The sequence below is a fragment of the Lampris incognitus genome, chromosome 11 (assembly GCF_029633865.1).
Source record: "Lampris incognitus isolate fLamInc1 chromosome 11, fLamInc1.hap2, whole genome shotgun sequence".
Lineage (NCBI taxonomy): Eukaryota > Metazoa > Chordata > Actinopteri > Lampriformes > Lampridae > Lampris > Lampris incognitus.
The window spans coordinates 45,454,018-45,480,057 of NC_079221.1; the positions used below are offsets into that span (position 1 = coordinate 45,454,018).

General features: G+C 45.6%; 1 protein-coding gene across 1 annotated transcript in view; it reads right to left on the bottom strand.

The window, feature by feature from the left end:
- map2 (microtubule-associated protein 2) overlaps positions 1-26,040 on the bottom strand; it is a 61,374-nt gene that overhangs the window by 27,248 nt on the left and 8,086 nt on the right. Inside the window, exons 2-7 of the mRNA XM_056289355.1 lie at positions 11,489-11,593; positions 8,568-8,642; positions 7,147-7,362; positions 5,421-5,717; positions 841-3,470; positions 234-759 (exon numbers count right to left, since the gene is read on the bottom strand). Of these exons, the coding sequence (XP_056145330.1) occupies positions 234-759; positions 841-3,470; positions 5,421-5,717; positions 7,147-7,362; positions 8,568-8,642; positions 11,489-11,593 (3,849 nt within the window). The remainder of the gene's footprint in view (positions 1-233; positions 760-840; positions 3,471-5,420; positions 5,718-7,146; positions 7,363-8,567; positions 8,643-11,488; positions 11,594-26,040) is intronic.

Below are 26,040 nucleotides of genomic sequence, written 5' to 3' on the forward strand. Positions count from 1 at the left end.
GCATACGCTTCCGCTGGCGCAGGAAATTGACATTTTCGCTTCGTGTGGAGTTCAACTTTAGTGAACTTTGACCGGGAAACTCACGAATTTGCTCTGCCACCAGAAGCGAATGTTTTATTTGCCCCTTCGCTCGTTCACATACAATGGAAGTGAACGGGAGGTGAATATTCGCTTATGTTAATTTTGCACACGTGACTGTGCCCTAAAGAAACAAATAAATAAAAAAGTCTTACCTTGAGTGTCGACCCAGGAGCTGTCAAAGATGGAGTCATCCATAGTGGTTTCATCTCTGTCGTAGCTCTCTGTCTGTCCCTCTGTTTCTGTGGCCAGGGCCTCTTTCTCTGGGGTGGTGGGGCTCTCAGGAGCCTCAGGGCCATCAGATGCCTCCTCTATATTGCTGATCTCCATCGCTGCATCTTGGGCCACCTCCACAGATTCGTCCTCTCCTCCTCCCTCTCTCTGAGCAACGACATGGAGGAGCTCCACTTCAGGTGGAGCAGAGAAGCGAATGCTGTGTCCTGGTTCCTCTCCTTCATCAATCGTCTGGACTACCGTGATAAAGTCATCCTCCACCATCACCACGGACTCGATGGCTGCACGAGTTTCAGGAATCTCCTTAATCATGGCTGACGCTGGCCCCGCCTCTGCCTTGGTTCCATCTACCTGCTGACTGGGCTCTCTGCTCTCCTTCACTGGCTCCTCAACTTTCCCAGATATTTGGGCGACCTCTGCAGGTTTTTCTGTTACAGCAGGCATCTCCTGCACTGTCATCTCATCTTGGGTTATCTTCATAACTTCCTCTTCTTTCCCTTCAGGGCCTCCATGTCCAGCAGTGCTAACTACAGGCTCTGTGATCTTCTCAGCCTCTACCGCCTCGTTCTGATTGGCCTTCTCTTCTTCCTCCCTCTTTCTCTTTTCTTCCTCATCCTTCTCTTTCTTCTTCCTCTCCTCCTTCTCTTCTCTCTCTTTCTCTTCCCTCTCTTTTTCCTCCCTCTCTCTCTTCTCCCTCTCTTCAATCTTTTTCTTCTCCATCTCTTCCTTCTCTTTCTCCTCCCTTTCTTTCTTCTCTCTCTCTTCCCTTGCTTTCTCCTCCTTCTCTTTCTTCTCTTTCTCTACCTTCTCTTTCTCCTCCCTTTCTTTCTTCTCCCTCTCGTCCCTTTCTTTCTCCTCCTTCTCTTTCTTCTCTTTCTCCTCCCTTTCTTTCTTCTCCCTCTCCTCTCTCTCTTTTCTCTCTTTCTCAATTTTCTCCTCCAGCCTCTCTTTCTCTAATCTCTCTTTCTCATCTTTCTCCAGCTTGTTTTTCCTTTCCCTTTCTTCCCTTTCTCGCTCCTCCTTTTCTTTCGCTTCACAAATTTTTCTTTCCATCTCTTTCTTCTCTTCTTCCTCTTTTTCCTTAATTTCGTTCACCTGTCTTTCTTTCATCTCCTTGTCTTTTTTTTCTTTCTCAACTGCTTCAATCTCTTCCTTTTTCCCGTCTCCCTCTTCCTTCTCCATGTTCTCCTTCATTTTACTTTCACTCTCCTTCTCTTTCTCATCCTTGCTTGTTCCTGCCACAGGCAAGGATCCCTTCTTAGGAGAACCATAGCCCTCCATCTGTTTGAGCTTAGCTGGTGACAGCACTGGGGAAAGTAGTTTGTCGTCATCTATGGCGCTCTCTACAGAGGAGGCTGGGGAGGTCTTGACTGGTCTGGCAATGCGGTCCTTGGCTACACCAGTCAGCTGGTAGACATCCTCAGCATCCACCTCCTCATAAGCCTCCTGGTGGACCAGTTTGACTTTCTCCCTCAGCTCCCTCAGCTCCCTTTCTTCCTCTACACTAAGGGGCCTGTCCTCCATCTCCAGCTTACGGATCTTCCGCTCATAGTCTGCAATCTCTGTTTCAGATGCAGAACCATCACCACTGGGCTGTCGTTCAGGCTCAATTTCTGACCTCCCACCCTCCTCAAGGGTGACAGTGACAGTCGGTGTCACAAAGGACTCAGCTTGTTGGCCAAATGTTGTCCCATCAGGTTTACTGCCTGATTTATTCAGCTGCCCATCCGATGCCATTTTGCCTTTTTCTTCTATAGAATCTTTTCTCTCTGCTTCCTTTTGATCACTTGCTTTTATGATGTCATCAGCTCCTGAAGGCTGGCTCTTATCCTCGACAGATGTGTCTCTGACAGCTAGTTTCCTAGCCTGCTCTGCCACCTTCTCTTCCAGGACAGAGGGGGTAAAGACCTGTGCAGAGGAACCCATGGGGCTGAGAACATCTGCAGGGGATGGCATGGGCCCAGAATATTCACTAAACACACAATAACCCATCTCTTCTAGCTGACTTTCACCCTTCAAGGCCACAGGACTCTGTTCTCCTGAAACCAGATTAGCCAGTGGGTCGCCAGCAAAGGCAGTAACATCTGAGGGGATTGACTTTTTCCTAACAAGTTCTGGGTCGGTGTTGTCTGATGCCAGTCTGGAACGGGTCCCAGCTAGATCCAGCATCTCAGGCAGGTCTGGGGCCATGACTGTACCATTTTTATAGGAATACTTGGGAGTGGGGGATTCAGGAGACTCTGGTTGGGAACTACCTTTAGTAGCTGGCTCAGTGCTCTGTGGAGGAGAAGAGGAGTCTGAGGTGATAGAGGCTGCAGTCTCCATGATCAGGGGAGGGAAGGGTGGAGGCTTCTCCATGGACGGGGTGGTGACTGGAAGGTAGTCCGCAGACTCATCCAGACTTCCACTTGTGTAAGACATTATATCTGTAGCCAGAGGGGAGAAATTTCTAAGTCTGCCTTGGCCACTTGGATCGATTGCTCCAATAGTGATGTTGAGCGAGTAACTTCTCTGCTCTAGTGCCAATTTACCCGGTGAGAGCCTACATTCATTACTCCTGTCAGGAACTGTGAACACCTTGGTTTCTTCTGCCAGACTCTTTTGTGTTTCTGGTTTGTCCTGTGCCTGGGCCAGAGAGCTATAGCTAATTTCCTGAGCCAAGGGATCTGCTGTGCGCTTCTCTTCTCCAGTTGTGCTTAGTTCATAGTAACCTTCAGCCCTGGGCTGTGGAGCCTCATCAACCTCCATGACTGAGGTTTCAAAATATGCTGACATTCCTGATTTGTCTCCTGCCTCTCTTGATAAGTCCCCTCCTTGAACTTTGACTCCAATTGAAGAGAAATCGGATGGAGCAGTGATGCTGCTGAATTCTACAACTTCCACTGAAGCCTGCTTTTCAGACACCGTGATGGGCTCACCGTATGCTGGCTGAAGAGTGAGTGACCTTGTGGGTTCTTTGGCTTGTTTCTGAACATTGGGAGGAATAAAAGAGGGCATGTCCTCCATGGTGGGGCTTTCTGGTACCACTCGCTCCCCGGCAAAGAATCCTTGGACCTGGGGCTCAAACAACTCTTCTGGTCGTCTCTCCGATCCGATGCTGTCTGGGCTCATGGAACCACTCTTCTCACTGGCTTGCTTGTCTGAGTCCATCTTCAAAGCTGAAAGAACATCTTTAAGTTGGCTGTTTGAATCTCTACAGAAAAGCATCAGCATTTCATGCTGCAGATGAGATTGTACTTATTCAAGGTCTGATAAAGCTGTAATCGGGGATACAGGCAAAGCTCTTAGAAACTTACAGCACAATGATACAGCCATCACTGAAGAACGGTGAGATCATGGCGTCCACGAACTCACAGATGGATGAGACAATGGCATGGAATGTGACGGAACCGGCATGAAGAATTTGTAATGCAGATTTATGGGAACCAAGCAATGATAGATGGAATGGCTATCCATGTGTCTTAAGACAGAAAAAGGACAGCATTTCTGTCATTCAAAGAACAACAAGCTTTAACTGAATGGATTAGTTCATGCTTATTTTCATTACAATTTCTTTGACAACAAATGTATGTATAATGTTACTGATCCAATAGAAACAACTGCTTTTATCTGTCATAGTTACTAGAGATGACCCGATCTAATCTCAAAGATCGGTATCGGAGCCAATCAAGGCATTTTTTAACTGATCGGTATCGGCTGTATTGAGCATGAACCTAAGCCCGATCCTTTGTTTTACGTCAGCTGTCATACAGGTGTTGTAAACCAATAGCACAATTAGTGGCAGGTTGCAGAATTGTATTCTGGCATACATGTGGCTAAAATGTCTGCAGTGTGGAAATATTGGAAAACGAATGCAGTCCAACATTCACTTGCAATGTCTGCAATGCTAGTATTTTGCGGGGTGGCAGTAACAGCTGCATTCAATGCTTATGGCACCTAAAAAATAAACACTCATTGGAATACAGTGCGTTCACTCAGGTAACTCAGGCAAAGGATGCACTGAAGCAAAACACTGGAGGATACTTTCAAAAGGAGAGAGAAATTTCCTTGAGAAAGTGACAAGGCCAAAAATGATTACAGAGAGGGTATTGAATTCATCGCTTTGGATGACCAGCCCATCGCCTTCATAGAGAATACAGGTTGTGGCCTTTATGATAAGAGCCATATAAACATATTTTAGTTTATTTGCTTTATTTTGGAAAAACCCCCCATTAAGGAACAGCTTGGATGCAGGCAATTTTTTTCTTCAATCTTTTTCTTAATGCATTGCAGAGCTATTCAACTGTCAAGCATATACACTGGATAAATTTTAATAATTTTAATGTACTTGAAGTGTGCACTGTGCAGCTGTATTATCTAGGAAAATACAAGTATCGACAGATACTCAATATTAAACGACTCGGATCGGGATCAGGGGTAAAAGAACTTGATCGGGACATCCCTAATAGTTACATCATTACAGCATAAATAAAGAGCAACTTTAAGTGTTGAATGACAGAGATATGCTATATGAACATTTTAATGCGCAAAATATATTTTTAAAAAAGAAACAGATGAGTTGGTATTTTGCCTGAGAAAATAACACATTTGCTGAGGCATGATTCGACTAATAGTAACACTACATTGAACATGATATAGCCAAGGCAAAATCCCACAGGGAATTTCATAAGGAAAACAGGTATGTAGGACTTGAGATTTATGGGGATATAAAACATATGTATAATTGCCCTCGCATTCAAGCACTTAGCGACGTGTAAACATAATGACACACCGATAAACTTGTAGCCGGTGAAAAAAAGCATTGTTATGTTCGGCAACACTTCAGTTCATCACATGAATACAAAAAGACGGGCCTTGAGACCACAGCTAAAAGCTGAAAACGCAAGCACGCAAAAGACAAAATAACGAACAAATTAGGGAAAGTTAAAAGAACGTAGCTTCTTTTCACCAACAAGCCTGTGTTGCCTTGCAGCGGAAGCCAAGTGCAGGGAACATTACTTGCCATTCCACCTTCATTAGTTATGCTTATGAGTTCCCTCAACAGGTATCTGACGTTCTAAAAACAATGCAGTTACATGCAGGCAGGGAGAGCAGAGGGCAGGACACACCTTTTGCAGGGCTCTCCCCACCCTCTGCTTCCTCCTCCTCCTCCTCTCTCTCCTTTGGGCTTTCTGTGGCAGCACTAGCTGCCCGGACCAGCTCCAGGCTTGGAGACTGGGCCTGGCTTATGGCCTGGGCCTGCTCTAAGAGCTCAGCTGGGGGGCTGTCCAGCTCGGGTTCCTCCCCACTCCACTGCTGCTCGTCAAGAGCCGCCTCCGATTCTGTTGCCTCTGCACTCTCTTCCTCCTCCTCTTCCACTTCCACCTCCTCTTCGTAGTCGGCTGTAAGAGCCTCGACGGTCTCTTCTTCTCAAAAGCAGTGGAGAGAGGGGGACACATCAAGACTACGGGCAACACAGACTTGGGTTATGTAGGGGACACAGTTTACAGTGGGACACTTTCAGCTCTCAGGAGAAATGGCATATAGAGAGTCTTGCTGTTGACAGATTAAAAATGAGCTACAAGTGTGCAATATGATAGTGGTCTTGGGGTACAGATGCTTGGGCTGACGTCTTGTATGCATAAATCATTTGTATTAATTAATATTGCTTCTTTATATTGTTTGTAGTCATACACAAAGACAGTATTTCTATTCTATTAATACCACACCTCAGAGAAAATTATTATCAATAAGTACTATTAAGAGAATGTATGTTTTCAGCCTAACAGAACTATGTCCACTTCTCTCTCCAACACAGCACATTGAAATAACTTAGATCAGTGTCAGATCATTGCCACACACTTTCTTTTCCTGGACAAAATGCCCACGGTTTATACATGCATAATTTTTTCCCTGATGTTATTTTAAGAAAAGCTAAGCACAAGGCAAGCGATAATACTTTTTGGCTTCACATGGTGCAAGTTTAAAAAAAAAATTATGAAGCTGCTATACTGTAAGTTCGTTTGTGGCATCTGCCCAAATTTGACTGGATAGCATTTCTCTGCTAATTTTGACCTTTTTTGATCCTACCACCACATTCTTCGCTATATTCTCACTGAGACATATTGTATGCTTCCTTATTTGTGGATTTGTGTGGAGCTAAAACTCTTGCTGGGTTTTATGGTGGGCGTTTAAGAGTACCTTTGAGCAAATGGTGAGACGTTATGATGGTGGGGCATAATAAAGAGTGGACTGGTGTATGGCGTGACTGCGTCAAACACAATGCTGGAGGATGACGAAGGCACAGAGGAACATAAGCTTTAAGGTCAGCATCCATGCATGACAGTTATCTCTGGGATATAAGTTAAAGTCATCTGGACCTCAAGTCCAGCCCCTAAATCATTCTGATATTTCATTTTATGCAGTTATTATTTACAGTATATGAATCCCAGTGAATACTGAAGTATTTCTTGTTCCTCTTACATGAGTGGAGACCACATTAAAGGTTGCATAACGTTGGAGATATCACTGCCATGTGGGACTACAAAGGGTGGCAACCACAGGCAACAAATGGCTTCTTAAGGTAGATGAAAAAAGAAAACTGGTTGTCAAATAAAAAACATGAAAGTGCTCAGACTCTGAACGAATGAACTTCACAAGGGCACACAAACACAGACCAGGATGGACGGATAACCAGACAGAACAAACAGTGTGCGTGTGTATGGGGGGGGGGGTAGGGGGTAGGAAATCACAGAAACAGGAATGGTACAGGTGAAAACAGAGGGGGAGAGAAAGAGAGAAACGAGTATAAGGATGGGAGGGACGGACGGCACAGAGGAACCATGCGCGGTTCACCTTCGATCTGTCTAAAGGCCACAGCTTGCCCAGCGGGCCGTGAGCCCGAGTGCGTCCACTCAGGGCTGAACAATGGGTGCTCATAGTACTCCTCGTCGGAGTGGTAGGGGTCGTCCTCAGGCACTGACACAGAGATGGAGGGGGCGAGGAACTTGCACCTCTCCCGAGAATTTTGGAAGCGGCGCAGAGGGCCCGCCTCCTCCTCATCCCCTACATCTACAAACAAGACAGACACAAGGAGAAGAACTGCAGGGAAATCCGGACACACAGACTGCAAACAATAAAATGACAGCGAGAAGGAAAAAGATGGAGAGTAAAAGAAAGATGAAAGACCAATAAATATAAAACACACAAAAGTGGAGAACAGAAAGAGTCTTAAAGAAAGTGACAAACAGGGTAAAGTCACCAGACAGACAAAAGGGTGGTTGAGAGTGAGAGATATAGACAACAAGACAAGGAGCTGGTGACCAAGCTTGAGACCAGCCATACAATCTACTACTACTACCGCTACTAATACTAGTACTACTACTGTACTAGCCATACAATAAAATATGTAGTACAGAAATCCACATTCAAAGAGAAAGGGATCAGATTTTTAAAGATATTCCCAATAACCTCTTGGTTTTGTCCTCCCTTACTGCCTACATATGTTGTAAGACTCAGCAGTCGGTGCATGGCTGGCCTGGCCACAGCTTCTCTGCATCAACACCAGCAACAACAGACAGGACGGACACACAGACCAGACAACACGGACCAACACAGACAGACAGCTAGACGGGTGACACTGGCCAGCAACAGAAAGTAAAGACAAAATATTCATGTGAAAATAAGAGGTTGTGTGTTCAACTAAATTGGCTTCCATCTTATTGTGAAGAACTACAGCCTGGTGTGGAGGCTGGATAGAGGGATGCAGGGAGAAGATGATGTGTCGTCTGGCGGTGGGACAGCCAAAACACACGTGACAGAAGGATAGGTCAAAGACATCTTTCTTTAAGAAAAGAAAGGGTGATGAGAATGATGGTAAGAATTTAGCCATTCCAGGTATGAGGAGGGTGGGGCAAATTCAAAAGAAACGCAAGTCTGAAAAAATGAAGATAATATATTTGATAAATTATCTTCGAATAATGTATTTCATGTCTGAAACATGTTCCTACTTTGGCGATTGTGTAAAGTACAAGGTGTCTCTGGGGTTGAAGGGTCTCAATATATTGTTTGTACCCTGGGAATGGGACATCCTGGAAGGGCTGACTGAGAAGAACAGAACCCTGCACCCAACACAGAGCTGTCGGCTGACTGAAAAACCTCATTCTCCAGTCCTGGGAGATAAACACACACACACACACACACACACACACACACACACACACACACACACACACACACACACTTGTTCCCATCCACTGTCTCTAAAGGACCCCTACCTTGTTGCAAGGGGCCGAAGTGCTCTGCAGCAGGTGATGGTGGAGGAGAGGGAGGCAAGTTGGTGGTGTCTTCAACTATTCAAAGCAGGGAAAAAAGGAAGAAAGGGCGACAGAAACAGAAATAGAGATGGTTTCAGCGTTTGCTCCTTTGATGTACGTAAGCCTACAGCAAAGAGGAAATCGGGGCATCACTGGTTTGTACATAACAAAACACTGAAATGCTTTATTCAGCTTTCTGCATGCAGATCTTGATGTGTGGCTGTGTGTTTGGACGACGACCGTCCATGTGAGGCGGTGTGGGTCTGTCTGTATGTGCGCTTGTGTTGATGGTAAACTCGTGGGCGCTGCCTGGCAGGCTCCCCTGACTAAACTTTCAGGTGGTGATGCACTAACAGGGTGTTTTTCTGCTGACAAACTCTGCAGCAGGGGAGTATGATAAGTAGTAAACCTTGATGAACTGCCGGGTCTGCTAAACAGCGGCTCAGAACTCACCAACAGCGTGATCACAAAATAATGCACACACAGTCTGGCTTGTATACAGCAGTGGGTGTGTCAGCAATGATCCAAGCACGGTCCAGACGGGCTCAGTCCCACCGACATCACCAGTATGCTTTCAATGCGGGAAAATGGGATTCGGTCTTATTTTTAGACTTTTCTTTTTCTGCTTGCTTGCATGTCTGATTACATGCACCAATTCATGCATGACTGTGTCCCGGCTGATTCTGTGCCTCACATCGATTTGTTTGTGTGGCAAAAACCCGAAACCAAACCATGTATTGCAGTTTAATCAAACTTTTAGACCCCTCTCAGGTCAAATAACGCCATCTTACATATTGAAAGCAAGAATTACGCCGGTTCGAATCCCCGTGTTACCTCCGGCTTGGTCGGGCATCCCTACAGACACAACTGGCTGTGTCTGCGGGTGGGAAGCCGGATGTGGGTATGTGTCCTGGTCACCGCACCAGCGCCTCCTCTGGCAGGTCGGGGAGCCCGTTCGGGGGGGAAGGGAGGGAACTGGGGAGGAATAGCGTGATCCTCCCATGCGCTACGTCCCCCCGGCGAAACTCCTCACTGTCAGGTGAAAAGAAGCGGCTGGTGACTCCACATGTATCGGAGGAGGCATGTGGTAGCCTACAGCCCTCCCCGGATCAGCAGAGGAGGTGGAGCAGTGACTGGGACAGCTCAGAAGAGTGGGGTAACTGGCCAAGTACAATTGGGGAGAAAAAGGGAGAGAAAATAAAAATAATAATAATAATAATAATGGAAAATGATTATGGAGTCATCAAAAGTGAGGATCAGCAGTTTTCTGTGGCATTTACTATGCTGGTATGCACCATCCTGATTCTACTGATTCAATCTTATTTTTTCTTCTTGACAAGCCTCTGCTCTGACTGCAGTGTAGAAGAAAAAGATATTCCGGGTCTGCTCGTGTCGGTAAATGTGCTTATGACTGTATGCCAACTTGCAGACAGCTAAGTAAGCATGATTACGTGACATGCACGCACATGTGTCTATGTGTGTTTACTTGCTCCACTTGCTTGCCAAAAACAAATATTGGGATGTGCGAGTGGCTGTGCATTTTGTGCGCTTGTAAGTCACACGCGCAGTTTTGCCCGAGTGCATGTCTGGAATCTGCAGAGAAGTGGCCTAGTGAGCTGTCACTGTGCATATATTTGAATGCCGGCAACTGAAGGTCACCAGAGATGGACAACTCAGACCAAACAAGTTGGGCTGAACAGAGACAATGGTGCTGCACTTTGTACACTGAATAGTACTTGTTTTAAGTTCACAGTATGAAGTCTAGAAACCCACCGCTTAAAAAAGTCCTGATCTATTACATATACTATAAATGTTTTACTTTAAAAAAGGAATTAATGGAAATATTACATTTTTTCCAATTTGAAAGCGGAAGAGAGACAAGTAGGGTAACTGTGTTCATGATCTGAAATCCAGTTTGATGACTGTTGTGATCTTCATGTTATATTTCTGTTTAGCTTTTCTGCAAATCGGTTGTGCTGGCTGATTTAGTGTCGACGCTTGGTGAATTCTCAATGCAGGGGAGACCCCAGGGCTGTGCTTGGAGCTGCGACCGAACAGAAACACCAAGGGTGGTCTGACAGGATGCGGAAGTGGGGCAGGCTAAGCTAATTGCTAGCCCATGCACAAGGGGCTAGCAGTTAGCTAGCCCCAGATTTTTTAAAAGGAGCAGGCCGGTTTAAACTGATTTTCACCCAGATTTTATGTTTCCACGGATCCAAAAGTTGTTCCTGTTCGTGTGAGGTTATGCAACAGTGTCGTCTTGTGGCGAAATTTGGCATGCTGGATGGCTTTGAAAAATAAAAACAGAAAATGCCGAGCCTTGCCCACGCAGTTCGGATAACACCGAGGGCGGTGATGGCGGCAGCCTCGCCTAGCTAGCGTTGATGGCTGGGAGAGCTGGCGTTAGATCGACTGGGGGAGCCTGGTCTGCTGTGTCCGGTGGGCCCAGGGACCACGGCCCTGCCTGAAGCTGCACCCGAGGACGAAACACCGAGAGCAGTCTGACAGGACGTGGAAAGGGAGCAGGCTAAGCTAACTGCTAGCCCATGCAGACCGGCAGCTCCTACAGTCATCCTGGCGTTTGCTCTCTTGGACAATGAATTTTTTATTTATTTTTTAGATGTTGGATATATGTGTTTTTGTAGTTTGTAGTTTAGTTTGGATATATGTATTCTTGTAGTTTGGATATGTGTTTTTGTCTTTGCGTTGCACTGCTGTGGGCTGGGGGAAATTATATTTCGTTTCATTTCACCTACACAAATGCATGAAATGAAATTATATAAATATTCCTGATTCCTGATTCCACAATGGCAACCAATGTAGGATAAAACACTCTGTGTGTGTGTGTGTGTGTGTGTGTGTGTGTGTGTGTGTATGTCTACCTGAGGGCAGCCTCTTGGCCGTGTCTGCGTGGGTTTCCTGTTCGCCCTTCAGCACTGCCACTGCCTCGGCTGTCACTTCCTGTACAATCCGTGCTGACACTTGCTCTGAAAACACGCAAGTCAAAACAAACACACACACAGATAAACCTTATTGACCTCGTGTGACATTCAGACAACTTAATTTATGGTTTCCCAATAAATGGACTGCACTTATATAGAGCTCTTCCAGTCTACCGACCACTCAAAGTGCTTTACAATGTACGCTTCACACTCACCCATTCACGCACACATCCACACGCTGATGGCGGAGGCTGCCATGCAAGGCGCCAACCCGCTCATCAGGAGCAGTTAGAGGTTCAGTGTCTTGCTCAAGGACACTTTAACATGCTCTCTAGAGGAGCCGGGGATCGAACCAGCGACCTTCCGATTACTGGACGACCCGCTCTACCTCTTGAGCCATGCTGCCCCGAGGCAAACATCCAGCTCATTTCACTTTTTGGACCGCTGTCACTCAAAACTGCTGAGATAAAGGCTAATATGAGGGCCGCCCAAATCGCTCCGTTAACTCCAAAAATGCAAGAGGGAATTTGTGAGGACTGCAGCTGTCGCCATGGAAGCCCCGCTTCACTCACACCACAGCATCCAGTTAAAAGTCAAGTCATTTTTATTTGTACGGCCGAATATCACAAATTACAAATTTGTCTCAAGGGGCTTTGCAGCAACACAACCTCCTGTCCTTAGATCCTCACATCGGATAAGGAACAACTCCCAGAAAAAAAAAGAAAAGAAAAAAAAAACCTTTAACAGGGATAAAAAAAAACAGGAAGAAACCTCGGGGAGAGCTGTGATTCACTACATGAGAAAACAAAACAGGGTGGTCCCTTCTCGCCCACTTAACGGAGTTAAACCGAGTTCAGAGATCAAATAGTGACATGGATACTACAGGAGCTTCCCGACAGTTTACTGGACAATGTAAACCCACCCTCCCTCGCTTCACTTTATTCTGCACTGTTCACTTCTCTGCTGCACCATTCCTGCACTATGTACATAAATATTTTACATATTTATAACAAATTATCTACCTCAAGAAATACTGCTACTTTTCAACCCTCAATTGTTAAATTTTAGATTTTAAATTTGGGATTTAGTTTAATTTTAAGATTTGTTTGGCCTGTAAATGCTGTTGATTTTAGATTGTTGATTTTTAGATTCCAGTTTTTTTTCAATTTTAGCTGTAGCTTAAATTTTAACGTAATTTTTTTAAGCTTTTTGAGATTGTCCTGATGCCATTGCCAGCAATGTCCGCCACCCTGTATTCTTGTGCATTTGATGAAAACCTTTCCGAGAGAAGTAAATCTATGATGTGCTGTGGGATTAAAACATTATTTGACGGCGTCATCATGTATTCCAATTTAAATGCAGAATTTTGTTATCAACTTGCATTAGATGTATAGAAGCAAAGCAAGAAAGACAGAGCGTTGGTAATGGGATCACTATTTGTGAGTCACCTGAGTACACAACGTCTGAGCCCAGTGGATCATATAAACACCTCGAACTGTTCCCCTCAACGGACAGAACACAGCTTTGACTGGCTACCAAGAGGAAAAAGTGGAGAATTTATCTGGATGTCTCAGCACACACTGCTAATAAAGTGTGAATATTGATTTTGAGTGCTGATGTTTAAATTTCATGGGTACCGAGATTATTCGAGGGAATATCAACACTATGAGCTGGGGGCGGGGGTGCACAGAGGTGCGGTGGTTACCACTGCAGCCCAACAGGAAGAGCTTCCTGGGTCTGATCCCAAACGCTGTGTGTGGCGTTTGTATGTTTTCCCAATGCTCGCGTCACTGTGAGAGGAGTGTGCCATGGGTGTTTGGTGAAACTCAGTGTGTGTTTGGTCCCTGCAGTAGAATGGTGACCTGGTCAGGGGATAACCTTGCCTTCACCAAATGTCTGCTGGGATACGCTCTGTCCCGGCACAACCCTGAACCGGATGAAGTTGGCATTAAGAATGAATGAATAAATGAATGAGCTTAGAAGATAACAGCATTAAAAAATAAATAAATAAATAAACCAGAACAAACTGCTTTTCAGGCTCTATTCAGTGTATCAGCTTGAATAATGAGCAGCATGTGGGGTGCTTGTTGAACACTAGTCTACCCACACCTCCCTCCCCTTGTTATATCTGCTTGGCGACAATGCGGTTATGTGGGACTGGTTGGCAGGAAGGCGCTTTTGTTTCAGTGCTGCTGTTTCGGGATCATTCTGCATCGCACTCACCCACACATGAACACAAAAATACACGCCTGCACTCACATACACAATACACACCAACAGGCAGGAAAGAAAACAAATAACAAAAATAAACGCTCCTTGTATAAAGACTCACAGCCCGCCCACCAACTCCAATCAGCCATTTTCAGTTCAACAGACCAGAGAAACAGAAGTGCATTAGCTATTACCAACACCAGGGCAAAAATGATCAACAACCGGTGCAAAGAGCCTGCAACATGAAGCAAAGGCCACTGAATACCCCCTAGCACTTGCCTTGAAAAAATGAGCCAACTGAGTTATGTGGATGGCGGCATATTCAGGTAACACTTTATTTCAGGGGGTGGGCCTAGTAATAAGGTGGTAATTATCACGTAATTTCTTAGAAATAAGGTTGAAATTACCTTATAATTTCTAAGAAGGTGGTAGTTTTTACAGGTCATTTTACAGCTAACCCTAACCCTCCCTAACCCAAATTATAAGGTGATTTCAACCTTATTTCTAAGGAATTACGTGATAATTACCACCTCACCCTCCGACCCCCTAAAATAAAGTGTAACCCATATTCCATGTAACGGCACACAGCTGAACACATCACATTAGGCTGTTTTCCAAGGTTTCAGAAATACGAGTAATGACCCTGAAACTCTTGCCATAGCTATGGTGAGGAAAACCCAAAATGTAACACTGTTAGACTTTCTATTTTGGAGACAGACAGTACTGACACCAACCCACATTTCAGCACCGAGTTTCAATGAGAACCGCAAATGTAAAAATAATGTCATCCCACACATTGTGGCATGTGGGTGTTAAGTCCTTGTATTTTCACAGTCTAAATCTCGTAGGAGACCTCTATTTTCTTACAGCTAGGCTACTGTCACACATGCGTGAAATTGACGTTGGCGAACATTCGCCTCCCGTTCACGAGCGAGGGGCGAATGAAACGCGTGTCTTCACTTCGTGTGGAGTTCAGGCGAACTCTGAGCGGCGAAAAACAATTCATCCACAGATCTAGATTTATTAACGCCAGGCCACTATTCTCAGTCTTTATGAATGAGATAACACATTCTAAGAAAGCACTGAAAGGTATAAAAACCAAAAAAGCTTTGAATATTTACAAAACATATATATATATATATATATATATATATATATATGTGTGTGTGTGTGTGTGTGTATATGTGTATATATGTATATGTGTGTATATATATGTATGTACATGTGTATATGTATATGTATGTATATATGTATATATGTATATATGTGTATGTATGTATGTATGTATGTATGTATATATGTATATATGTGTATGTATGTATGTATTATGTATATATGTATATATATATATATTCAGTTCTGATTAGACCTCTGTCTTTTTATTTTATCATTATTATTTTTTCTCCCTTGTTTTTATTGTTTTGTGAAATACTAAAAAATGGTAATAGCTCAGTCTGAGTTGTATGATGGCCCCGTGATGGTCTGGCGGTCTATCCAGGGTGTCGCCCCACCTGCCGCCCAATGACTGCTGGAATAGGCTCCAGCACCCCTGTGACCCTGATAATGGTAAAGATAATGGACGGATGGATGTTATTGTTACGGCCAGTAATGTTTTGTATATCAAATATACTAATATACAACAAATATTATTGTATATTAATTTTTTTTTATAAAATAACTTGGAGCAGTGAACCTGAAGCCTCAACCAATAACACTACGAACTGCCCCTCAAGATGGGTGCTGCGGCCTGGCAGTGGGTCAGGAGACAGGCATTGAACGTAAATAAATGGAAAAAAATGTAATGACACCCATTTCGTGGTAAACAAATATAACTCGTACACCAACATCCTTCCTCTGTACTGTTCCATGAAACTATGATAACATGTACAAGTGAGGCAGGGGAAAACATTTATTTATCTTTCTCTTGACTTCGGTCAAAGAAGGCTGAATCAGTTCCTCTGGACACCACGTTTACTGACAGACACGTTTCATCACTGTGCTCTTCTTACCTGGATTACCGAGCCTGCATCAAGACATCTGGACTTGAGTGTACATAGTCCCGTCGCCAAACCGACAGCCGCTCATGCGTGACCGACAACCGCTACTACTCACACGGACTGCAAACCAGCAAAGTGATTTCCGTGTGCGTCACGTCCCGCACTGCCCACATTCAGCACGACAAGATACGACTTTCGCCTCGGCGGGCGATGGTCACTCGCCTGCCTTCAACCATGCGTGACCCTGGCCTTAAACCGCCGGCCCGAACTCCCCAATCCTCAACATTTAGCCAAAGCCTCCTACACCAGCATCAACTAGGCCGACTTGTGCGTGCCTGCACACACCCCGCCACACAATACATCTGTGATGTATATCTTACACAACACAGGCTTCGATCTCCCCCCCTCCGGCCACAACCGTCTTCCTCAGCACTGGCCGGCGTCCACTCAGCCGGCCATCCTCAGAGCCCCCGCCGGTCCTCACAGCCATGTCTGGCTGGCAAACGTGCCCTGAGTCCCGATAAGCTGTGCGTCTCCGACACAAAGACACCCACCGAGCCCCAAACACGCACACGTACGTGCCGGCACATGCCGACGCGCATACACACAACACACACAAATACGTTATGACATGTCCCTCAGACACGCAAATTTAAAACGGACAGATGGCATCAACAGTGATAACAGGTTCCACATATTTATCCTAATCTCACACTTTCTATGTATAGACAAAAAGAGGTAAACGCACACATAAACGAGACTGCATTACGGAAATGTAAAAAAAAAAAAAATTTTTTTTTTTTCTTAACACATCTCCGCTTTTATTTGGCAGTGGTGAAAAGGAGCCAGGTCCAGTGGCTTCAGAATGTCTTTGACGGAATAATCCCAAGTCAGGAAAATGGTGGCTAAAGTCGTGGCTCTTGACGACCTGTCCCATGACACGCGTCTTTGGCCGAAAAAGAGAAGCCTCCAACTAGCAGTTCGGTCGCCACATAGCCAGACGATCTCTGAAACACTGTGCGAACCCCCCCCCACTGTGCGACTACTCTCCCACCCACAAACATGTGCGCACACATGCACGTGTACGCTCACATGTGCACACGCCCTATGTAAAAAGCTCGTATTTACCTGTGCGACGGGCCAGCCGGCGAGGCGGAGGACACGCTTCCCTCTGTGAGCTGAGGCTCAGACTGGAGCCCCGAGTCAAGCAGCAAGCAAACGGTCACACATCCAGCCTGCCAGACTGCCACGCACACACACACACACACACACACGCACACGCACACGCACACACACACACACAGCAGAGCTCAAAGGGCACTGAGGGGGAGAGGCAGCGAAAAGACAGAGAGACAGAGAGGGAGGGAGGGAGAGAGAGAAATGGGGGAAGAAGAGGGGGCTGCTTGGTTTGATACCAGCCCGCACTGAACGGTTGTGAACGGCGCAGTTACCATGGCAACGAACACTTGGACCTGCATCATCAACTGTGACTTTGGGCCCGGGCTAATTCACATGCCGGCAACACGCTTTGGTTGTTTCAACCTCCACCTTTCCCCCGACTCGCTGTCTTAATGCATGTGCCTGACTGTCTGACCCCTGTCTCTGTTTCACTGTCTGTCTGTCTCTGTCTCACTCTGTTTCACTCTGTCTGTCTCTGTCTCACTCTGTCTGTCTCTGTTTCCCTCTGTCTGTCTCTGTTTCACTCTGTCTGTCTGTCTCTGTTTCACTCTGTCTGTCTCTGTTTCACTCTGTCTGTCTCTCCCTGTCTATTTACCCTCTTTCTCTGTTTCACTCTGTCTCTGTTTCACTCTGCCTGTCTCTGTTTCACTCTGTCTGTCTCTCCCTGTCTATTTACCCTCTTTCTCTGTTTCACTCTGTCTCTGTTTCACTCTGTCTGTCTCTGTTTCACTCTCTGTCTGCCTCTGTTTCACTCTGTCTGTCTCTGTTTCCCTCTGTCTGTCTCTGTTTCACTCTGTCTGTCTCTGTTTCCCTCTGTCTGTCTCTGTTTCCCTCTGTCTGTCTCTGTTTCACTCTCTGTCTGTCTCTGTTTCCCTCTGTCTGTCTCTGTTTCACTCTCTGTCTGCCTCTGTTTCCCTCTGTCTGTCTCTGTTTCACTCTCTGTCTGCCTCTGTTTCACTCTGTCTGTCTCTGTTTCACTCTCTGTCTGCCTCTGTTTCATTCTGTCTGTCTCTGTTTCACTCTCTGTCTGCCTCTGTTTCACTCTCTGTCTGCCTCTGTTTCACTCTGTCTGTCTCTGTTTCCCTCTGTCTGTCTCTGTTTCACTCTGTCTGTCTCTGTTTCACTCTCTGTCTGCCTCTGTTTCATTCTGTCTGTCTCTGTTTCACTCTCTGTCTGCCTCTGTTTCACTCTCTGTCTGCGTCTGTTTCACTCTGTCTGTCTCTGTTTCCCTCTGTCTGTCTCTGTTTCACTCTGTCTGTCTCTGTTTCCCTCTGTCTGTCTCTGTTTCACTCTCTGTCTGTCTCTGTTTCACTCTGTCTGTCTCTGTTTCACTCTCTGTCTGCCTCTGTTTCACTCTGTCTGTCTCTGTTTCACTCTCTGTCTGTCTCTGTTTCACTCTGTCTGTCTCTGTTTCACTCTCTGTCTGCCTCTGTTTCACTCTGTCTGTCTCTGTTTCACTCTGTCTGCCTCTGTTTCACTCTCTGTCTGCCTCTGTTTCACTCTGTCTGTCTCTGTTTCCCTCTGTCTGTCTCTGTTTCACTCTGTCTGTCTCTGTTTCCCTCTGTCTGTCTCTGTTTCACTCTCTGTCTGCCTCTGTTTCACTCTGTCTGTCTCTGTTTCACTCTCTGTCTGCCTCTGTTTCACTCTGTCTGTCTCTGTTTCACTCTCTGTCTGCCTCTGTTTCACTCTGTCTGTCTCTGTTTCCCTCTGTCTGTCTCTGTTTCACTCTGTCTGTCTCTGTTTCCCTCTGTCTGTCTCTGTTTCCCTCTGTCTGTCTCTGTTTCACTCTCTGTCTGCCTCTGTTTCCCTCTGTCTGTCTCTGTTTCACTCTCTGTCTGCCTCTGTTTCACTCTGTCTGTCTCTGTTTCACTCTCTGTCTGCCTCTGTTTCATTCTGTCTGTCTCTGTTTCACTCTCTGTCTGCCTCTGTTTCACTCTCTGTCTGCCTCTGTTTCACTCTGTCTGTCTCTGTTTCCCTCTGTCTGTCTCTGTTTCACTCTGTCTGTCTCTGTTTCCCTCTGTCTGTCTCTGTTTCACTCTCTGTCTGTCTCTGTTTCACTCTGTCTGTCTCTGTTTCACTCTCTGTCTGCCTCTGTTTCACTCTGTCTGTCTCTGTTTCACTCTCTGTCTGTCTCTGTTTCACTCTCTGTCTGCCTCTGTTTCACTCTCTGTCTGCCTCTGTTTCACTCTGTCTGTCTCTGTTTCACTCTCTGTCTGCCTCTGTTTCACTCTGTCTGTCTCTGTTTCACTCTCTGTCTGCCTCTGTTTCACTCTCTGTCTGCCTCTGTTTCACTCTGTCTGTCTCTGTTTCCCTCTGTCTGTCTCTGTTTCACTCTGTCTGTCTCTGTTTCCCTCTGTCTGTCTCTGTTTCACTCTCTGTCTGCCTCTGTTTCACTCTGTCTGTCTCTGTTTCACTCTCTGTCTGCCTCTGTTTCACTCTGTCTGTCTCTGTTTCACTCTCTGTCTGCCTCTGTTTCACTCTGTCTGTCTGTTTCCCTCTGTCTGTCTCTGTTTCACTCTGTCTGTCTCTGTTTCCCTCTGTCTGTCTCTGTTTCACTCTGTCTGTCTCTGTTTCCCTCTGTCTGCCCCTGTTTCACTCTGTCTGTCTCTGTTTCACTCTCTGTCTGTCTCTGTTTCACTCTGTCTGTCTCTGTTTCACTCTGTCTGTCTCTGTTTCCCTCTGTCTGTCTCTGTTTCCCTCTGTCTGTCTCTGTTTCACTCTGTCTGTCTCTGTTTCCCTCTGTCTGCCCCTGTTTCCCTCTGTCTGCCCCTGTTTCACTCTGTCTGTCTCTGTTTCACTCTCTGTCTGTCTCTGTTTCACTCTGTCTGTCTCTGGTTCCCTCTGTCTGCCCCTGTTTCCCTCTGTCTGCCCCTGTTTCACTCTGTCTGTCTCTGTTTCACTCTCTGTCTGTCTCTGTTTCACTCTCTGTCTGTCTCTGTTTCACTCTGTCTGTCTCTGTTTCCCTCTGTCTGCCCCTGTTTCCCTCTGTCTGCCCCTGTTTCACTCTGTCTGTCTCTGTTTCACTCTCTGTCTGTCTCTGTTTCACTCTCTGTCTGTCTCTGTTTCAGTCAGGCTCTGTTTCAATCTGTCTGTCTCTGGTTCACCCTTTCACTGTTTCCCTCTTTCTGTCTCTGTTTCACTCTGTCTGTCTCTGTTTTACTGTCTGTCTCTGCTTCACTCTTTTTTCTCCGTTTCACTCTTTCTTCTCGGTTTCCCTCTCTGTCTGTCTCTGTTTCACTGTCTGTCTGTCTGTCTCTCTTTCACTCTCTGTTTCCCCCTTTCTGTCTGTTTCACTCTGTCTGTCTCTGTTTCCCTCTGCCTGCCACTGTTTCACTCTCTGTCTCTGTTTCACTCTGTCAGTCTGTTTCACTGTCTACCTCGGTTTCCCTCTGTCTGTCTCTTGTTTCACTCTCTCTGTGTCACGCTGTCTGTTTCACTTTCTCACTCTGTCTGTTTCACTCTGTCTGTCTCTGTTTCACTCTCTGTCTGTCTCTGTTTCACTCTGTCAGTCTGTTTCACTGTCTACCTCGGTTTCCCTCTGTCTGTCTCTGTTTCACTCTCTCTGTGTCACGCTGTCTGTTTCACTTTCTCACTCTGTCTGTTTCACTCAGGCCCTGTTTCACTCTCTGTCTGTTTCACTTTCTCAGTCTGTCTGTTTCACTCTGTCTGTCTCTGTTTCACTCTGTCAGTCTGTTTCACTGTCTACCTCGGTTTCCCTCTGTCTGTCTCTTGTTTCACTCTCTCTGTGTCACGCTGTCTGTTTCACTTTCTCACTCTGTCTGTTTCACTCTGTCTGTCTCTGTTTCACTCTCTGTCTGTCTCTGTTTCACTCTGTCAGTCTGTTTCACTGTCTACCTCGGTTTCCCTCTGTCTGTCTCTGTTTCACTCTCTCTGTGTCACGCTGTCTGTTTCACTTTCTCACTCTGTCTGTTTCACTCAGGCCCTGTTTCACTCTCTGTCTGTTTCACTTTCTCAGTCTGTCTGTTTCACTCTGTCTGTCTCTGTTTCACTCTCTGTCTGTCTCTGTTTCACTCTCTGTCTGTCTCTGTTTCACTCTCTGTCTGTGTCACTCTGTCTGTCTCCATTTCACTCTCTGTCTGTCTCTGTTTCTCCTTGTCTGTTTCCCTCTTTGTGTCTCTGTTCCACTCTCTGTCTCTGTTTCACTCTCTGTCTGTCTCTATTTCACCCTGTCTGTTTCACTCTCTGTCTGTCTCTGTTTCACCCTGTCTCCGTTTCACTCTGTCTGTCTCTGTTTCCCTCTTTCTGTCTCTGTTCAACTCTCTGTCTGTCTGTCTCTGTTTCACCCTGACTCCGTTTCACTCTGTCTGTCTCTGTTTCCCTCTTTCTGTCTCTGTTCAACTCTCTGTCTGTCTGTTTTACTCTCTGTCTGTCTCTGTTCAACTCTCTGTCTGTCTCTGTTTCACGGTCTGTCTGTCTCTGTTTCACCCTGTCTCCGTTTCACTCTCTGTCTTTCTGTGTTTCCCTCTTTCTGTCTCTGTTTCACTCTGTCTGTCTGTTTCACTCTGTCTGTCTCTGTTTCACTGTCTGTCTGTCTCTGTTTCACCCTGTCTCCGTTTCACTCTCTGTCTTTCTGTGTTTCCCTCTTTCTGTCTCTGTTTCACTCTGTCTCTGTTTCACTCTGTCTGTCTCTGTTTCACTGTCTGTCTGTCTGTTTCACTCTGTCTGTCTTTGTTTCACTGTCTGTCTGTCTCTGTTTCACTGTCTGTCTGTCTCTGTTTCACCCTGTCTCCGTTTCACTCTCTGTCTGTCTCTGTTTCCCTCTTTCTGTCTCTGTTCAACTCTCTGTCTGTCTGTTTCATTCTCTGTCTGTCTCTGTTTCACCCTGTCTCTGTTTCACTCTGTCTGTCTCTGTTTACCCTGTCTCCGTTTCACTCTCTGTCTGTCTGTGTTCAATTCTCTGTCTGTCTCTGTTTCACTGTCTGTCTGTCTCTGTTTCACCCTGTCTCCGTTTCATTCTGTCTGTCTCTGTTCAACTCTCTGTCTGTCTCTGTTTCACTGTCTGTCTGTCTCTGTTTCCCTCTTTCTGTCTCTGTTCAACTCTCTGTCTGTCTCTGTTTCACCCTGTCTCTGTTTCACTCTGTCTGTCTCTGTTTCACCCTTTCTCTGTTTCCATCTTTCTGTCTGTGTTCCACTCTTTCTGTCTGTCTATTTCACTCTCTGTCTCTGTTTCACTGTCTGTCTGTCTGTGTTTCACTCTCGGTCTGTCTCTGTTTCACTCTCTGTCTCTCTGTTTCACTCTCTGTCTGTTCCACTGTCTGTCTCTGTTTCACTCTCTGTCTCTCTGTTTCACTCTCTGTCTGTTCCACTGTCTGTCTCTGTTTCACTCTCTGTCTCTCTGTTTCACTCTCTGTCTGTTCCACTGTCTGTCTCTGTTTCACTCTCTGTCTCTCTGTTTCACTCTCTGTCTGTTCCACTGTCTGTCTCTGTTTCACTCTTCCTGTCTCTGTTTCACTGTCTGCCTCTTTTTCACTCTTTCTGTCTGTCTCCCTCTGCCTGCCTCTGTTTCACTCTCTGTCTGTTTCTGTTTCACTGTCGGTCTCTGTTTCACTTTCTCTCTGTTTCACTCTGTCTGTCTATTTCACTCTCTTTCTGTCTGTTTCACTCTCTGCCTGCCTCTGTCTGTCTGTTTCACTTTGTCCGTCTGTTTCACTCTGTCTGTCTCTGTTTCACTCTCTGCCTGTCTCTGTGCAGCCCTGAGAAAACAGACACCGCTGACAGTAGAGTAACTGAGGCTATAAGTGATATTACCAGTGTCAGGTGATGTAAACCTCAAAACATGAGTCTCATCAACGAGGCAGGTTATACTGTGCCTTGTACAACAGACCACAGAGGTTTGATTCAAGTGATTTTCAACAAATTCAAAATAAAGCGATTCAAAAGGGGCCAAAGGTTGTCTCGTCGTTTTCTGATAAAATAAAAGATCAAATAAAATGTGGACCTAAGTTTTGTGACTTTTTGGATTTATTGAAGTTTGCTGTCCACGTTTTGCTGTAGTTTTTTTTTTTTTGTAAAACGTGATGACCTGTAAACTACAACCTCTGCATTTTCCTATTCTTTCTTTAAATGTTTCTTGAAACAAATGTGATTCTATAAGACGAGGGCTCCTTCTGCTCGTCTGCCTCACCATCCCTCTAGAGCCGTCTTAACTTCACCCTCTGTGTCTCTGTGTTCCTCCACCCCCCCTCTCCCCACCCCCCCCCCGCCTTTGTGTTGCCCTCACGGTGTGCACGGCTGGATGGCTTTTCCAGCTTTGTTTCAAAGGAACATCAAGGACGCAATTTGCTTCCCTGATAGTGTGTCTGAAGGGCTTTTCACAGCGAAAAGGAGGGCGAGTGGCACGGGGCACATGGAGCGCCAGCATCAGTCTAGCTGTCACTCGACCCGAACCCATTCCACCCTGACCTGCCATCATCTGCCCCTTACTGCAGGGACCCTTATGCATGCTGACAAGAGGCTTTTTCAAAAATGAGTCTTCATGTGCACACGGACGTGCAGACACACACACACACACACACACAAACACACATTCGAGTGTCAACAATTAAGTACTGTGACGTCTTTCCAATCCCGCATGGTGTGCATATGACTGCTATGAGCAGAGATGGAGTGGGGGAGACTAGTTTTTCTCTCTCACACACCCCACTCTCTCACTCACTCACTCACTCACTCACTCACTCACACACACACACACACAAACACACACACACACACACAGCAGTACATCCAGGCACAGACACTCTCAGTCTTGCCCAGCCATAGAAGTATGTGTGCAGGTTATGCATGCAGGGCATGCGTGCAGGTCGTCGGCGTCTCCCCCCATGAGCTGCAGCACTGCTTCCTTGTAGAAATCAGATTAAGCCGCGGCTTTGACGCTGGATACAGGCTGTGTTTTCCACAAGGTTTTCATAGGAGCTGATAATGAGCTTTAAGAATGCATGCAGCTTTGGTGGAAACTAACAATGCATAAAAATCCCACCAGCTAACAGGTCGCAAGCCCAAACAGAGAAGGCTGTATTGGAAGCCAAGTGGGAGAGGGTCTGGATTTCAAAAAAATCAGGTTGATTTTAGGGTTGTCAAAAACAGTGATACACATTTCCATAACGGTAAACCACATATTCAATACCAATAATAATAATAATAATAATAATAATAAAATAATAACTGACAGAGAGATAAAAGCCAACAAGCCCGACATCGTTATCAAGGACAGGAAGGAAAAGAGGTGCATGCTCATCGACGTGGCAATACCATCCGGAAAAAAACCAAAACACCTCAGTGAAAAGTCACGGAGAAGCTGACCAAGTACGAAGACCTGGAGGCTGAAATCAACAGGATGTGGGGTATGAAGAACGAAACAACACCGGTGGTCATCGGAGCTCTAGGACTCACGAAGAAGGGCATGAAAAGTTCACCAACCGTATCCCAGGCAACATCAGCATCCGTGCAGTCCAGAAGATCGCCCTACTCGGGAACAGCCCATATATTACGACGAGTAATGTCAGTCAAGTGACATCTGCCCTACAGTGCCTCAGGTCCATAGTTCGGACCTGGCTCTACAGGATGTAAAACAGGAAACGTGAAAGAAAGAGAGAGATAGATAGTTAAATAAAAATAATAATAATCATCATCCATCCATTATACGAACCGCTCATCCTGCTTTCAGGGTCACGGGGATGCTGGAGCCTATCCTAGCAGTCATAGGGTGGCAGGCAGGGAGACACCCTGGACAGGCTGCAAGGCCATCACAGGGCCAGCAAACACACACATTCACACCTAGGGACAATTTAGTGCAGCCGATTAACCTGACCTACATGTAACAGCACTTTTCTAGACACCCAAAGCGCTTTACATTGAAGGGGGGTAACTCGCCTCAACCACCACCAATGTGTATCATACAGCCGGAGCACACAGCGGTAGAACGGGAGCACCTGCCAAGCTCACTCCAATTAGGCTCGTTTCACAAGGCTCTCTATACTCACTTGTTCTAACGATACAAGTTGGCACTTTCACTAGCCAGGTTATATCAGCCTCACTATTTTGCTTATTCCATTTGCCTGCAAGAACAAGTGCATGCGCACACGCACACACACACACACACACACACACACACACACACCCAATATCACTCCTACCTAAAACGACCATGGGCAGTCAAAATGACTGCCGGTTTTTAAACTCCATATTCTGTCAAGATAAACACCCAATTGAGATATTAATGCAATGCATATGTTAGTATGTCTGTTAGGAAATGACTGACACCAAAATTAACATTTTAACAACTATAATACTATTTTTAAACTACTTAAACTTTAGAGAGACATGGTCAAACTTCCATCCATCCATCCATCATCCAAACCGCTTATCCTGCTCTCAGGGTCGCGGGGATGCTGGATCCCATCCCAGCAGTCATTGGGCGGCAGGCGGGGAGACACCCTGGACAGGCCGCCAGACCATCACAGGGAACAAGCAAACAATTTCAAAGCAACAACATCACATATCTTTCAAAAACAAAATCAAAAACAAAAAAACCCAAAATCTTTACGTACAAAGAATTTACAACATTTGTACAAAAGTGAAATTTTGCCCAAAATAAAAGTATCAAAAACTCTTAATCTTGTGAATTTTTCTAGGGGAATTTTTTTTTTATATATAAAAGCCACGTCTTCCTGATAATGACTTCTGCTTTCTGTAAAGTGTCATCGTGTGTTCAAAAGTAGATGGACTCAGGCATCCTGAGGGAGGGGGGGGTGTTAATGAAAGCCAGAGGGCAGGGTTGACGGTGTCAAAAAAGATGGGTGTACTGAACAATATATGTATAAAAATATATGCAAACAAGAAAGTAAAGAGCACTAGATAAGCAGGTTCAACATGGTCCTATTTGCAACGGGTTGCAAACTTGATGGTCAAACTTGAACTGCAAAATTGAAAAAGTGAAAATTTGGCCTGAAAAACACAACGGAAAACACATATTGCTAATCTAACAAACGTAACAAGGCCTATAACATGTGAAATATAAAAACACAACTGAAAATAAATATGGAAAGTCCCGAACAACAACCCGAACTTCAAAACTACTAGAACGAC